This window comes from Ruditapes philippinarum, unplaced genomic scaffold (genome assembly GCF_026571515.1).
Source record: "Ruditapes philippinarum isolate M1 unplaced genomic scaffold, ASM2657151v2 ctg363_1_1_1_1, whole genome shotgun sequence".
Classification (NCBI taxonomy): Eukaryota; Metazoa; Mollusca; class Bivalvia; order Venerida; family Veneridae; genus Ruditapes; species Ruditapes philippinarum.
Genome location: NW_026851633.1, coordinates 466,338 through 483,038, shown reverse-complemented (window position 1 = coordinate 483,038; position 16,701 = coordinate 466,338). Strand labels below are relative to the sequence as shown.

Genomic DNA, 16,701 nt, shown 5'->3' with positions numbered 1-16,701 from the left:
ATATATAAAATTATTCTTAACAAGCAATAATAAAAAACAATACTTCATTATATATGTAGCAAAACAAAGATGTTTTTTTCCCCCACAAGATTGTGTGAGGCACTCATAATTCAATACAATCATTGTTTTGGTATACAATATTTTGTTACATGTATTTATGTAAGTGTATAAGCCATGCGGGAGTACATTTATGCTCCAACTATTTGAAGCATTTTATAATATATAGATATGTAACATATTTACTGCAGTACAGAACTTAAATATTATCTCTTGGAGACATGTAAAAATAATGTTTAAAATCCCTGTAAACTTTGCATAACTGCAAAATTTAAAATAACAAAATTAGCCACAGTTTTGCCCTCAAATTTTTTTATTTTAATTTTTTAACCTGCGGAACCTCTGCCCCCTATGAGCCACCCACTGGTATTTTCTTCAGTCTGCCCGGGCTTTATTTTTGTTCAATTAAAAATTTTTTTTATTTTCCTTTAATTTTTTGATTTTTCAAAATAAAGCTGCTAGTCCATTTAAGAAATTCACAATTCCAGGTTAAGGTAGATTTTAAATCCTAACAAATCATTGCAGTTTAATTGCAGGACAAATCCATTAAACAGAAACATGGGGGGTGACGACGGTTGATATTTTAATCATTCTTAAACTTTTTGTCAAGCAATAAAAACTTTAAAATTTAAAAATTAAAAAATGTATTATATATCGTAACAGTTAACTTTTATGTTTCAAAAACCATTTTCAACTTTTAGCAGCAGATTCCCTATCCAACTTTCTATCCATTTATAATATTATGTACAGCTGAGCACTTGTACATGAAGTAGCTAGTTAACAGTATAAATGTACAGACAACGTATCCCAACTGTACTTCCTGCAGCTTAGTTATAACTAGTATATAAGGCTGAAGGTCCAAAAGTCGAACAGCTTTTAACACTAGAGTAGACTGGTTAATAAATGACATCTGCTCTGCAGCCTATTTGTCACTTGTGATGCCCTTGATTGCAAGTTCGTCTCTCACTCGCTGAAGATAACCTGGATCTGGGTATCCAAATCTGACAATACAAATGTTTATAAATATAATTTAATAATGTCGATTGTAAATTAAAAGTACATGTATCATTTATATAAAAACCATAGATATAAAATCTTATACAAATAATTTAAACACAAACCTTCCTGCTAAAGAAACCATTATCTGTCAACAAAAACCAAGAATTTTTGTTTCCCATCACTGTGTTTGTCTGTACTATATTTGAGAGCAATCAGTGTTCACATGATAGCCAATTTAGCAGCTGTATTGAATGGTTATTGGACAGTTTGTTCACTATATGTCATGGCTATTTTGTAATATAATGCAGCTACTGTGTAGCAGGAGACACAAAATTCATTAACTGGCCAAAATGCTTTTTTAATTCAACCACAACTCTGTTAAAAAACATTCAATTGGAAAACCTGTTAAATACATGTATGTGCAAGTACTTGAGGTATCGATCAATTCTGTAGTTTCACTCAAATTGTAGTGCAAGAAAAGTAGTATTGACAAAACTATAAAACATAAAATGATTAAAGGGTTATAACTCTGACAAAAATCACTGAACTGGAAAATGCTGACAATATGCACAACTTAACTTGGTACTGATCATTCCTGTAAAGTTTGGATTAAATTGGACAAGGTGTTTTTCAGCATTAGTCGGGACAAGTTTTGTGACTTAAGGACAGACTGATGGAAAGATGAACAGATTGACAGACTGCATGAGCCCTATATGTTGTCACTACTCTGTAGCAGACAACACAAAAATCTTAACAAACATATTCCTTCAGGTCCACGTAAATATACAAGTATGGCAATTTCTTTGTCTATGCATTCAAATTTTCACACTCATGTCATGCCATTCATCAGTGAGTTTTCAAATATGGGTATTAATGACACAACAATTTACTGAGCCTAAGATCAGCCAAGATGGTCAGAGATTAAAACTTGTCAGTATTATGTCCTCTGCTCACATAAAAATTTTTTTAAGAATATCAAAAATTACATACCTTGTAGGGCCTCCTCCAATGCTTGTTTTATGGTGAATATCATTCCATGTTAGTACATTTCTATCTCCACTTGTTCTGGAGTCACCTATTGTAAAGACCAGTCTAGCATCAAAGGCTTTTTTGAGCAGACGTAAAATATCCCGCCCCTCGGTATTGTTTGGTAAGAAGGCTTTACGTGTGATACCTTTGTAGCTACGTCCAGGCTGCGGATGGCAGGACTAAACAATACAACGAAATCATATAAATTACTTTATTTAGTGCAAATCAGATCATTCTTATTTATCATTACTTTGAAATTATAAATACAAAGTAAAATAAAAATAGGGATACAAAAATCAGGGCCTGAAATAAATAAATGAACCGTCTGTACAACAGCTTGTTTGACTATTCTCACTAGATCTAACTGTTATGCCAACACTGACATCAATGCCCAGATGAGTAGGATAGCTACTACTTTTTTATAGCTACTACTCTTTTAATAGTTAAGCTAAAAAACCTTATTAAAATCAAAAAGTATCTAGGATGTAAAACTATAACACATAGACATGTAACTTACTAACTACACATATTTTAATGCACCAAGCTGTATATATATTCCCTCAGATCTAGTCTTCTAGTTTCAAATAACAAGGAAATAAAAGACAAAAGTATAAATCTGGTTCAAAAAGGTGACAAGATAAATAAAGTTAATCTAAATATTGAACAAAATTAGCGCGTTACCTCTTGCATACCATCTGGGAATGTGTAAGTGATGACAATCATTCCATCTTCACGCTCGTATCCAGGTAAGCAACGGCTACGGTCGGTGAATTGCGTCATGCGTCCATTTCGTGGCTGATCACCTGTAACTTTACCATATAGTGCTCCACATGTCGGACAACTTGGTTTCGAGCTCCTGAAATGTCTTTCAATACATGCACGACAAAACTTGTGATTACATTTTGCTAGCTTTTTAGGATCTCTAACATCATCAAGGCAAATGGCACAAACTTCTGGCTTTCCAGTTGAACTCTGAAGAAATTTCTCCCGATATGAATATTTATGAAGGTCAGCTGGTAAACTCTTTAAACCAAATTCTTCATCATCTTCACTGGTATCTGTGTACATTCCATAAGATGCTTTGGTTTTCCCAGCATGTGTGAATGCTCCATAATCGTCACTTGTTCGCTGGCCGAAATGTTCTGATCTTTTTGGAGAGGACTTATGTAGTTTCAGTTTGTCAGAAGTGAGAAGAGAGGCTTTAATTTTAGGTGGGGTGTTACTTCTAGTGTCTGAAGAAGGTGACAGCATTGTTTTATGTCTTAGGGACTCAGACATTTTTTCTCCTGTAGCTCCAGATATTGTGTTCCTTAAACTTTGACTGGTATCTTTTTTAGGTCTTGTATTCATTGAACCAGAGCGTTCCCTGTGTTTTCCAACAACACTGCTGGTTCCCGTTGTTGTATCTGGCTTTGTTTTCGTTTCACTAACAAACTCTCCCTTTTGAGGATCATATTTTCTTATATCTCCACTACTTTTGTCTGTTGCTCGACTTAACGAGGAGGAACGCCTTCTTGAAATTGGTATTGCCCATTTTTCACTAGATGAAGATGGGTTAATACTATCAAAACCTAAGGAAGCGCCCTTAGTATACGTTTTAGAGAAATCTGTACTACCTCGGGTCGCCCCTTTTCTGAAAGTTCATCTCCTAATTTTTTTTCAATTTTAATTTAAATTGTTCAATCTGCTGTAGGTTATTACCTGTCTACAAGGTGCTAACCAACACAATAGAAGTTACGTCTCTGATCTTGTAATAAATATTCCAGCTAAGGTTTCTATTCTATTGGAAAATGCAAGTCAGGAAAATTGACACAGGTATCTAGTGGAGCACCATACACCCCTGTATAATAAGAAACACAAGTGTACTTTACAGAACTTTTCAAGGACATGATTTAATTAGCTTAATCATTATCTTTATTAAAATTTTGAGAAAAAAACCTACATTCTATTTTTAATCATCTTATTTTCTCAGAATATAAGCTCTAAAAATAAGGACAAATGTAATGAATATGTCCTAACTACATTTCTTAAAATAGAATTGTGCATTTTGATTCCATATATTCTAAATACAAGTCAAGAATAAAAATGTATAAATGCTCTTACCTGAACTAATAACTGGTAAGGCAATGGACTTTATCCAGAGCTTTTTATCAGCATAATCAAAACAGTTCAGGAAGGTCTGTGTCAGCTGGCTAGTAAACTTATCTTTATAGCTCTCTGATAGCCACATAGGTCCAGCAGCATGGATGATGTGAGTTGATTTAATATCCTTACCACCGGATGTTGACATAACTTCTGTTGTCTTCAGCTTGCCATTTTTACGGACATAATTTCTACATTCTTCTTCCATTTCCCTTCCCCTTGCTTTCAGAATCGCATAAGCAATACCCCCATAATGTTCTAATTGCTCATTTGATGCATTTACTATAGCATCTGTCTCCTCCTTCACCAGGTCACCAAAGTAAATAGTGACCTTCACCCCACGAATGTCAAACGTGTGACAAAGCTGCTCTTCTGTATACCTATCGGGTATATCCATGGATCTTGCTGGTAACCGTGGTTTACTTAATCCGAGGGACTGGTCCACTGCATCAACTGAAGGCTTTCCTGATTTGCCAATACTATCTTTCCTTAATGAACTTGAATGCAAGCCCCTAGTTGGTGTAGATGATAAAGAATCATGTGATGTGTTACTCTCACGATGCGCAGTATCCCTTCTGCTGCTATTTTCTCTCAAACTTTTACTATATGTTTTATCTGATGAAGTCTGACTCAAATAATGTAGTCCAGAGAAAGCTTTAAATGTTGAATTTTCATCTTCTGACCTGCGATAAACATCCTCATTGAATGTACTTGGCATACTGTCTAATGGTATTTTATGACCAGTTCCCGCCAAATCTTCATTACTGTCACGTAAATGACTCTTCGACAAATAACTCTGGTGACCATTATCATTATATGCACTACCAATGTTTTCCCTCAATGACCTCATGTTCTTTAGAGAATCTGATCTTTGATTTGACCTTGAATCCTCATTATCACTGTCATCTTCATCATAATGGGGTTTAGGACTCCTGTGGTCATCAAAATGATTTTCTTTCCCATACTCTCTATAGCTTAGTGACGGGATATCATCATACTTTTGCTCTCGAAAGCTTAGTGACGGGATATCATCATACTTTGGATCAGACTGACTACTGAGATGATCTTTCCTCTTCTTCTCCCTTACTCCACTAAGAGATTCCTCCACACTGGATCTTTCAGCAATGCTTCTGCGTAAATCACTGTTAACTTCGGTAGGAGAAGTCAGAGATCTACCACGTGGTTCAGCAGTAACAAAGTTTGCATTCGTATTGCTCTGGTCAACTTCCATTGGTTGGCCAGCATATCGCTGAGGCTGCTGGGATATTTCATGCTGTATCACTTCCTGTTACCAAATAAATATGATGATAATGAAAATGACAGTATACTATAATCTCTTACGATTTAATATAATACTAATAATATAAATTGAGACCTTTGTCTAGTAAATATATTTATCATCAACATAGCCAACAAGAAAGTTTTCATAAATATTCAATATCTTTTACTTTTTTCCTGTACAGTACCACAAGATAATGAATAAAGATAGTGGTAAAATTTAATTGTCTTTTTAGCAAAAATGGCTGTGTTCCCAAGCAGATTAGTATTTTGACTTGCCCCTCAATGATACAAGGTACAGAATACCTTCAAGGGTGTTAACTGAGAAGATTAGAACAGTGGTTCCTGAAATATGGTATCTGAGGTCCTACTTTACCAGAAAATGTTTAACATATCCCTTTAATCATTCTGTTGTGAAATCATTATTATTCGTGGGTGACTAATATTTGTGGTTTCTGATAGGTCAATCCATGAATTTAAGGTCCAACTAAATTTCATTTTGTCTGTTGTAAGATTATTTTGCATCAAAATTAATTATTTACATTTTACATTTTGGAGAAAAAAAAAAGAACAGTCCACAAATTTAATAACCCATGAAAATGTTTTGTGACAAAACCACAAAATTTCATGCCCACAAAACTAAGTGAATTCACAGTAATATCCATTATAAACAACAAAAAGACTGAAAAACCAAGCTTAAGGATGTTACTTGTTGTTGCATGAAGCAGTCAATATAGTGCCAGGCCCACTCTAGCTGGAACCAGTTCCCTGTCAATGTCAAAGTCCCATCATGTTCTTCTTTTATTCTAATATTTTCATTGTACTCCATTTCATCTCTTAAATTTTGGGTCGCCAGAACTAACACTGATGCCTCGCTGTCTAGTTTTGCATCCACTGAGGAAAATACCTTCAATTAAAAGTAAAACAACAATTAAAGGGTATACATCTATATCTTATGTTTTTTTCATAAAATCTATCAACAATAAAATTATATTGGTTTCATTCAAGTTGTAACATAGAATGTCTCTGTTAATTAACACACATGAATATTGTACGTAAAAAGAATAAAATGTTCCAGAACAAAATATTATTTCCTATAGTAGGGTTTTATCCGTTTAGCAATGATTTTGTGCTTGCATCATTAGCTTTTAAGGCAATTATCTACCATATTTATTTCATACAAGCATTTTGGGGGTCTTCGTTTTTAAAATTCAAACAATAATTTTTGAAGCAGACATACAGCTTTATTACACAAATATCATCATCATAATATCAATAGGTTATTCATATAATATAACAAGAGCCACCGCCAGGCGGGGGCAACGCTTGTCTTTTTTTACTTTTTCTAAAAGCAAACAAATTAACAGTTTAAACAAATCTTTAAAAAGAAAATTAAAGAAAAGAAATTAAGTTTTTTCTGTTTTTAATTTTAATAGGTCTGTCTAGTCACACTTGTTGTTTTGTCCGAGCATGAATCCTTTCCAAAAATAAATGATAAAGTTAAGAAAAGTTAATCATAATTCAATCATTCAAACAATAGAAAAGATAACTTATTCTCTTAATTCAGACAATGGAAGATATAATATAAAGGCAGTTAATTACTTACCATGTGTTCTGGAAGTTCCTGTACAACAAAACGATGTTCAATCTTCAGAATACTGTCAATAACTGAAATGAGTACAAAAATAAATACAACTAGAACTCCCACTGCCATGGCCTAAATACTCCCGCATACCAATTTGTCAGAATCAACAGTGGTCATTTAGAGCTCAAAGACAACCGAATCAACAGTGGTCATTTAGAGCTCAAAGACAACCTCCTTACCAAATCTGAGGGTAGTGAGTCAGTGCATTTCTAAGTTATGATATGTATTCTACATGTTTTTAGTGGTAAAGATTCAAAGTGACCTTAACCTTTGACTTCCTGACCTCAAAGCATTCTTAATCAATTGAGCGGACAAGCTTTTTGGACTAAAGGCCCATGTGACCTAGACCTAATGGTCATGATCAACTTACATGCTAAATATGACAAGTGTGGGTCAAAGGATTCTAAGGTTTTTGGGCGGACAAGCTTTTTAAGTTAAGGCCGCTGTGACATTGACCTTTGACCCAGTGACCTAAAAAGCAATAGTGGTCATTTTATGGTCATGTCTAGCCTCCATGCCAAATATGAAAATTGTTGGTCAAAGGATTCTTAAGTTATGGGATGGACAAGCTTTCTTAGTCAATGCCCTTCTGACCTTGAACTTTGACCTAGTGACCTCAAAATCAAAAAAGGTCATCGACTAGTCATTACCAACCTCAATATTAACCTTTTCCCTTGTGATTTTTGGCAATTTTGAGACGTCCCCCCGTTGCCATGTTCACAGGAAATTTACGATTGAGCATGCTGTTACAGAGGCTATGGTTTAGTCAACATTTGTGCCAAGTTTCATCAGTATTGAAGCATTTTCATAGTTTAATAGCAGTTTGAACTTGTTACAGGAGGCTTTTCAATGAAAACGGTCATTTTTCGCAATATGCTCATGGGGGTAAAAGGTTAAATTACAGTTGACCAAAGCATTGTAAAGCAATTGAACGGACAAGCTTTTTGAAGTCAAGGCCCATGTGACCTTGACCTTTGACCCAGTGGCCTCAAAAATAAGAGGGGTCATCTAATTATCATGACTAGCCTCCATGCCAAATTTGAAGACTATGGCTGGGTGGACATGTTTTTTTATAGTCAAAGTCCTTGTAACCTTGACCTTAGGCCTGGTGACCTCAAAATCAACTGGGGTCATATACTTATCATGATCAATCTCAAAACCAAATATGAAGACTGTGGGTCAAAGGATTCTTAAGCTATTGGGCGGACAAGGAAAAACTGATAGACGGTCGGACGGACGAGCTGATTCTAGTATACACCTGTTACAACTTTGTTGTGCGGGTGTAGAAAAATTACAGACTTATTGAAACATTTAAGTAAAAACTGTTAACTCTTTAATTTTCAGAGAAACTTTGCTGTCTGCCTTATTTTAGAGAGCAATTTCACCAATTGATATTTGGGCAATGCTGTGGCCTGCAATATTTAAAAGCAAAGCTGTTGCCTGCCTTATTCTAGACACAGAAGCAGTCTACTTTATTTTAAAGCAAAACCTATCATGCATGCAGCATGCTTAACTGTGCCTTATTCTAGAGAAGGGTCACGATGCCTGCTGTATTTTTTTAGCAAAACATGTGCATATCTTAGTTTAAAGCAAATCAGCTATCTCTAGGGCTAAGAATTTTCATATTGTACACACATTATTTCAGAGCATAGTCGTTTTATTTGGAAACAAGTCTGTTGCCAGCTTTCAATCATGCAATTCTAATGCCAACCTTAAATGCCAATCATGCAAATCTAATGCCAGCCTTAAATTTTTCAGTACCAGCCAACTGGGCAATACTCCCTAAAGTGGGCAATACTGGGTAATATGATCGTGTTTAGGGGTTAATCATGTAATACTGTAGATAATTACATTTATTTACAGCATTTAATCAACATTGATATGCATGTAGCACATTTAAGAGCATACAAAACACTTAATAAAGTTGAGAGCATCAACAGTTGTTGTTGTTTATACATGTTCTATAAATGTATGCTTAGTTATTGTCCAACTTTCCAGTACGTTCAGTACTGATATTTCTTCCTTTTCTCTTGGAATTCTACATCAGATACTAACAAGCACATATCTTTGTAATCCAATGTTGATCAGTAATTTAGTTTTGTATAAATACAAATGCTGTATAGGCGATAAAAGCTTGATTTAAGAGATTTTTACTGCCTGTTTTCTTTCAGAGTAAGCTGCACAGTGCTACCTTCCGGATTTTAGAGAAAAACTTCGATGCAAGTGGTATCCAGTTAACAAAAGACTACAGTCAGCATAATGTAAGAGTTAGACTGCTATTATTGGGTACTTTATCAAAAGTAACCTTACATTCAAATAGGAATCTTATTTTCTTACTTCATACATTATGTATTATAATCTTACCTTTCTTATCTTCAAACAGAATAACAGCATCATTGTTGAAGAGTGGGTAGTATATTTTCTTGATTTTTCCGCCGCCATTCTCTCGTTTGGAGAAATATATCTTCAAATGTTTCTCTGTCACATTTTTTGGAAGATTTCTCACTCGAATTCCGCCCATTGTTTTATCTCATCTACAACGAAATTAAAGTTTTTAATTCACATGTCTTAACCCTTACCATGCTGAATATCTTAAATGAACTTGTCCATTCTTTCAACCTTAACAGAAACATTCATTCATTTTTAAGAAAAACTTGAAAAATTGGAAAAGACTGTCACTAAATAGGGATCAGTGTGGACCATGATCAGTCAGCTGCTGACCTTGGTCTGTACTGGTCACATGGGTTAGATTAGTTGCTCAGCCAGCAGGATTAAAATTAATGAATAAAATGAATAAAGATGAAATGTTCCTTCCAAAATTCAGCCAGCTTGTCATTTTGTTTCTGTTATTCATCTGTAAAACTTAAAATATCTCAGTCACATTTTATCTTCACAAGATATAACAAGCCATGACAAAATGTATAACATTGTAAAATATATATAACTAATGAATACCAATTTAATCACAAAAATTATTTTTAAAATAAACATGTAAATCTTTCCTATTTTTTTCTTTTATTCCACTTCCTTCTAACAGTACACTTCATGTTGTGTAAAATTATTACCGTATTGTAGATTTATCAATCCCTGATCGTTTGTGTGACATTACTATACTGGTTATTGGCATAATTATGTATGAATAATTAATACATGTATACATAAACACAATCATATAATTCAAGTTTGTTCATGTATCGTAATAACTAACCAAAATCATGATTTCTGTCTAATCAATGTAAAATACCTATAACATTGATGGCAAATGGCAATTATAGAAAAAAGTGATTCTACAGTAGTTGTCTCAATTTTGGAATTTTCAAGCAAAAATTACAGTTAAATATTATTGATAAGCTTATGTCAGTCACTGCGAAAGTCAAAAAAAAATTCCAGCCACAAGGACTGGACACAGGTGCTTGTCCAGTCTTGGTGCCCATATAAAAAAAATTGAAGTTGAAAAAAAAACAAAAAAAAACAAACTATTTTTGGGTTGAGTGTAAGAAAAAAAAATGAATTTTTTTTTTTTCCTATATACCATTATACGAAGTAATACTTCATAGTAATGGTATATAGGAAAAAAAAAATTTTTTTTCAATTTTTTTTTTCTTACACTCAACCCAAAAATAGTTATTTTTATGTTTTTTTTGTTTTTTTTAAAAACTTCAAAGACTGGACGAGCACCTGTGGGACTGGGATTTATTTCCGGCCCTGATGTTTTTTTCACGGCCTGGACTTTTTTTGTAGGGGTGGGGAAGGGATATTGCCATAATTAATAAACAAAAATATTTAGCAAATATGAATTATCAGACTCAACTATAAGATACTATGAAAAAAATACAGAAACATAATAAATAAACATTAGCATAATTCTTAAGAAAACGATACATCTTTCAAAGGTTTAATTTTGAAGATAGGAGATAAAATATGTTTTGGTAAGGAAATTATCCAAGACAACATGGTGGCTTACATTACTTAGCAAAAACTGGTTGTATCTTGCAGTGATTTTGGTTATCTGGGTCTGTGAAGACATGCAAAGATGAAAAAAAAAAGATTGATCTTGGAAGTTTTGTATATTTTAGAAGGCCAAAAATTGTTTCAAACTGGCTGAAATATTTATTCGGACATGAGGACTGACTCAGTATAGAAATTTATCTTGGCCCACCCGATTTTTAGTTGGCAAGTCCGAGAACCGACAGACTTTCGCACAGACTGTTATGTGTTGCAAAAAAAGATTGAACATAATAAAGGGCTGTATACAGACCTGTATAAAAAAGAAAGCCTATTATCACTGCTTTAAAAAAAACATAGATTTTTACTTCTCAAATTATTGATCAGGCAATGATAACAGTAGGTACATAATTTTATGTACCATCACTTGGAGTCTTTTTCCATTGATTTTTTATGTGGCATTTTTTTCAACCAAAAAAAAAAGAAACAGGAAAAAATTCCACATACATGTAAAGGAACTCCACTGATGTACATAAAATTGAATTTCTTACATAAGACATTGATCAATTGGGGTACTTTAAAGAGAAAGAGAAGCAAAATATATCAAGAATTAACATACAAAAAATTAAATTAAAAATGTACTATTGTTTTATCATAGTTTGATAAGGTTTGAGTTGATTTAATTTGCAAGCACAAGGCTTTTATTTTTTTGTATCTTTTTTCTCAATTAAAATAATCATCCAGAAAAAAAAGAAAGAATGATCACAAGTTTTTCGTTCAGACTTAAACCAATCATAATATGCTCCTCATTTGTTCTAAGTCCCAGGAGCATAAAAATGGTTGTAGTGGATTTACTTATATCAAATTTTAAACAGTGTATTTTTTTGGATCTTTTTTCTCAATTAAAATAATCATGCAGAAAAAAAAGAAAGAATGTTCACAAGTTTTTCGTTCAGACTTAAACCAATCATTATATATGCTCCCCATTGTTCTAAGTCCCAGGAGCATACAATGATTATAGTGGATTTACTTAATTAAATGTACTTTATTGAAATATTCTAAACAATTTCTTTTCTTTACTATAAGAATATTAATTATATTAATTAAAAAGGGTGCCATAGTCACAAAATACGCCCGTTTACGAAAGCTTTAGATGGAGATGGGGGCATTATGGATAAGTGTTATCTAGCAAGCAAGTTTTTATTCTTGGCACTGTTTTGTTAAATGAACCTTAAAACAAATCAGTAGGGAAGATATGCACAGGATGTGTGACCTTGACCTTGGTCGCAGGGACCTGAATTTTATGCACGGCACTCAGCCTCACAATGATGAACATTTGTGCCAAATTATATTGAAATCCCTCTATGCATGTAGAAGTTTTGCTCCAGACAAGCGTTTTTCTATGAGCTCTAACTGTGACCTTCACCTTTGACCTAGAGACTTGGTTCATGTGCAGGGCACTACGTCTCATGGTGGTGAACAATTCTATAAAGTAACATTAAAATTCCTCCATGCATGTAGAAAATATGCTCCGGACAACATCTGGATATTTAATCATCTCCAGTGACCTTGACCTTGCAAATATTAACCTAAATTAAATGTGTCACACCTGTAGTCATGATAGTTACCATTTGTGCTACAATCCATCACTAAATGATGACTAAATGGTCCCTATACACATCTTCAAATTTTTATCTGAACTTTGACCTCTATGTGTGACCTTGACTTTGGTCGCAGGGATCTGAATTTTGCGTGCGACACTCAGCCTCACAATGGTGAACATTTGTGCCAAGTTATATTGAAATCCCCTAGAAGTTTTGCTCCGGACAAGCGTTTTTCAATGAGCTCTAAGTGTGTCCTTGACCTTTGACCTGGAGACCTGGATCATGCATGGAGCAATACATATTTTATGGTGGTGAACATTTCCATAAAGTATTATAAAAATTCTTCCATACATGTAGGAGATATGCTCCAGACAAAATCTGGATATTTCACCATCTTAAGTGACCTTGACCTTGCATATATTGACCTAAAGTACATGTGTCACAGCCGTAGTCATGATAATGACCATTTGTGTTACAATCCCTCAATAAATGTTGATTAAATCGTCCCTATACACATCTGGATATTTAATCATCTCCAGTGACCTTGACCTTGCAAATATTAACCTAAATTAAATGTGTCACACCTGTAGTCATGATAGTTACCATTTGTGCTACAATCCATCAATAAATGATGACTAAATGGTCCCTATACACATCTTCATATTTTTATCTAAACTTTGACCTCTGTGTATGACCTTGACGCTTGGCTGCAGGGACCTGAGTTTTGTGCGCGACACTCCGCCTCACAGTGGTGAACATTTGTGCCAAGTTATATTGAAATTTCCCTCTATGCATGTTGAAGTTTGCTCCAGACAAGCGTTTTTTGTTTTTTTTTGTTTTTTTTTTTCAATTGAAACTCTAAGCGTTGACCTTGACCTTTTGACCTAGAGACCTAGTTCATGTGCGTGAAATGGCTTCTCATAATGGTGAAAGTTTCTATTGAAATTTCATTAAAAATCCCTCCATGCGTGTAGGAGATATGCTCGGGACAAAATCTGGATATTTCATCATCTTTTAGTGACCTTTGAACCTTGTATATATTGTCCCAAATTTATATGTATCACAGCCATAGTCTTGATGATGACCATTTGTGTTACAATCCCTCAATAAATGATGACTAAATGGTCCATATACACATCTTAATATTTTTATCTGAACTTTGACCTCTATGTGTGACCTTGACCTTGGCCGCAAGGACCTGAATCTTGCGCGCAACACTCCGCCTCACAATGGTGAACATTTGTGCCAAGTAATATTGAAATCCCTCTATACATGTGGAAGTTTTGCTCCGGACAAGCATTTTTCAATGAGCTCTAAGTGTGACCTTGACCTTTGACCTAGAGACCTGGTTCATGTGCGCGACACTGCTCCTCATAGTGGTGAAAATTTCTATGAAGTTTCATTAAAATCCCTCCATACATGTAGGAGATATGCTCCGGACAAAATTGGACGCCGCCCGACCGCCCGCCAGGGGCGTTCCCATAATACGTCCCGTTTTTCAAACGGGCGTATAAAAAGGGACTTTACAGTTTTAATGATTTAATGTATTCAGTATTGAAGAAACATACCAACATTTCATGTCATGTCAAGTAAATTAGTCCTCTTTCCTAATATTTACAATACAAGTATATAAAGATTAGAGATTTTAAATTCACTTGACATAAAATATTTATCTTTATTTCACTGTTAACAGCACAAGATCATTTCTCATACAGTATCTTAACAGGAGCAAGGTTCAGATGTCAAATGTATAACTCAGAGTGTGATAAGAGTCTAATGAGAGGATACCATAGTTAAACAATGCTAACGTTGAAATGCCCTAAGTATTAAGGAACTTATGTTATGTACAATAATTGTTAAACTATCATGCTATAGTTTCAGCAGCAAAGGATAATATATGAAATGTATGAAATAATGACAAGAGGTCTCTCAAAATAATTATAAACTATAATATATCAAAACTTAACTTACTGGAACTTAATGATTAGCTTTTGCCACTGACATAGATGCATCTATGCAGTCTGACCAGGCTCTATACTGTTGGCTGAACAATTTAAATTTTCGTTATGATAGCCATAAAAGTCACAAATAATGGAAGCTGAACAAGACTCTGTGATTTTTCCCAATATTTTAGCTGAATAAAGGCTGTTTCCTTAACCCCTAAAATGCCCCTGAAATGCCATGTGCATTCATGCTGTCCAGTGTGCAAAAAAAAAAAAAAAAAAAAAAGAATTATAAATTAAAACTTAATTTGACCACTAAGACAAAATATAATTCTTGACACAGATAAAAATTTGTCGACTTAGAGATTGTATTTACAGTAAATGATGTATGTGTGCATATATACAAAATGTAGATAACCAAACCCATTCTTCAGGAAATTATTCCATATACCGTATATATATATATATCAGGTCAGAAAAAAAAATGGAAACAATTTTGTTTATTTTTCATACAATGAAACACGCTTATAATGAGGGAAAAGGTTAAAGAATACAAATACATAATCTGCTTGCTGAATGGGATTTTACCGTTAAATTCTTTATTGGATATTTCTGGAACAAGCCGGCACCTTATTAAGAACAGCCGGATAGCTTCCTCACTTGACTGAAATTTGAATCAAGGTCCATGGAGAAATTCAATAATACAGCAGTGAGGGGCAAGTGGCTGAAAGTCAACAACCTTAACCACTTATCCATGGATGCCCATTGGATATCACTTTAATAAGGAATGTTCAAATGTTCCGCGTGTTGATTGGTCACTACCCCTGGGTCCCCCTCACCCACTCTACAACTCTCCTACTAATACCATGTTAAATGTAGCACTTTTCATTTGAAACATGTTTTAATATTTGGTATATGCTTTTTAAATTCAATTACCTTCATTTCCCACAAAAAAATAAAAAATTGATATATATATATAGATCTACTAATTAATTATATCAATTTTTCATTTTTTTTGTGGGAAATGAAGATAATTGAATTAAAAGCATATACCAAATATTAAAACATGTTTCAAATTAGTCTAGTTTCAAATGAAAAATGCTACATTTTACATGGTTTTGAGAGGTAGGAGGGTTGTAGAGTGGGTGAGGGGGGCCCAAGGGTAGTGACCAATCAATGCGCTGAACACCTATGGGAATGTTGGCAACTGCTCTACAGTTTATAAAACCCAAGCAAAGAGAATGGCAATGGCTTTGAGTGTTTTTTTAAACAAGAAAGTTTTGCTTTCAATTTCCAGGCTCTTTCAATTAGAAATATTACTTTCAAGAAAGGCCCTGTCACAAATTTAATGGCCCCTAAATTTTAGGCTAAAATGTTTTCTTACAGTCTGTATTTAATAACTAAAGACTATCCTTACTAAACATAGGTTATACATGTACCTGTTTTAAATCTATGTTGCCACAGTTCAAACTTTAAAAATTATCAAAACCAAACAGTTTGCACAGCTTTCAATTTTGTTACAATTTGTCACTCAATTAAAAAGACATCTCTAATCGGATGGTCACAAAATAAATAAAAGTAGCATTTCAAATAACCTATAAAATTATGTTGATTTCTCTTAATCCTTTGCAAAAAACAAGATTTTAAAATCCAGGAAGTAAAATAAACATTTTAAAAATTCATAAACGCGCTAAACGAATTTTTTTTATCACGTCTATTTATTAAATTAGTAAAATATAGAATAGAGATTTAAATTAATGCCAAATATTTTTAAGATATAAGCATAAACCATACTTTATGGCGAAAATATATGATTAATGAAAGAAATATCGTAACTGACAATTTTTTTCATAAAAGACCAAAATAAGATTTCGTTTAGATTTAATTTTAATATGTAAATTTTTCGAATCGTAGTAACGTAAACAACATGGCTGCCTGCTGAAATTTTTGTGTAGAATAGTAGTGATAATTTGTATTTTTAACATAATTTAATTAATCTGAACATCAGGAAAGGTAAGGGTTTAAATGATATTTTTATAAGCTAAGAATTCTTTCAATG

General features: G+C 33.7%; 2 protein-coding genes across 3 annotated transcripts in view; both read right to left on the bottom strand.

The window, feature by feature from the left end:
- Nucleotides 1–16,701, bottom strand: part of LOC132722763 (uncharacterized) — a 451,280-nt gene that overhangs the window by 123,464 nt on the left and 311,115 nt on the right. The window lies entirely within an intron of this gene.
- LOC132720781 (uncharacterized) lies at nucleotides 634–16,307 on the bottom strand. The gene is made up of 9 exons (XM_060705028.1): nucleotides 16,082–16,307; nucleotides 9,515–9,684; nucleotides 7,112–7,173; nucleotides 6,215–6,412; nucleotides 4,189–5,512; nucleotides 3,880–3,925; nucleotides 2,767–3,718; nucleotides 2,047–2,264; nucleotides 634–1,058 (listed from the first exon to the last, which is right to left on the bottom strand). The coding sequence occupies exons 2-9, from the start codon at nucleotides 9,669–9,671 to the stop codon at nucleotides 980–982; spliced, it is 3,036 nt and encodes a 1,011-aa protein (XP_060561011.1). The 5' UTR covers nucleotides 9,672–9,684; nucleotides 16,082–16,307; the 3' UTR covers nucleotides 634–979.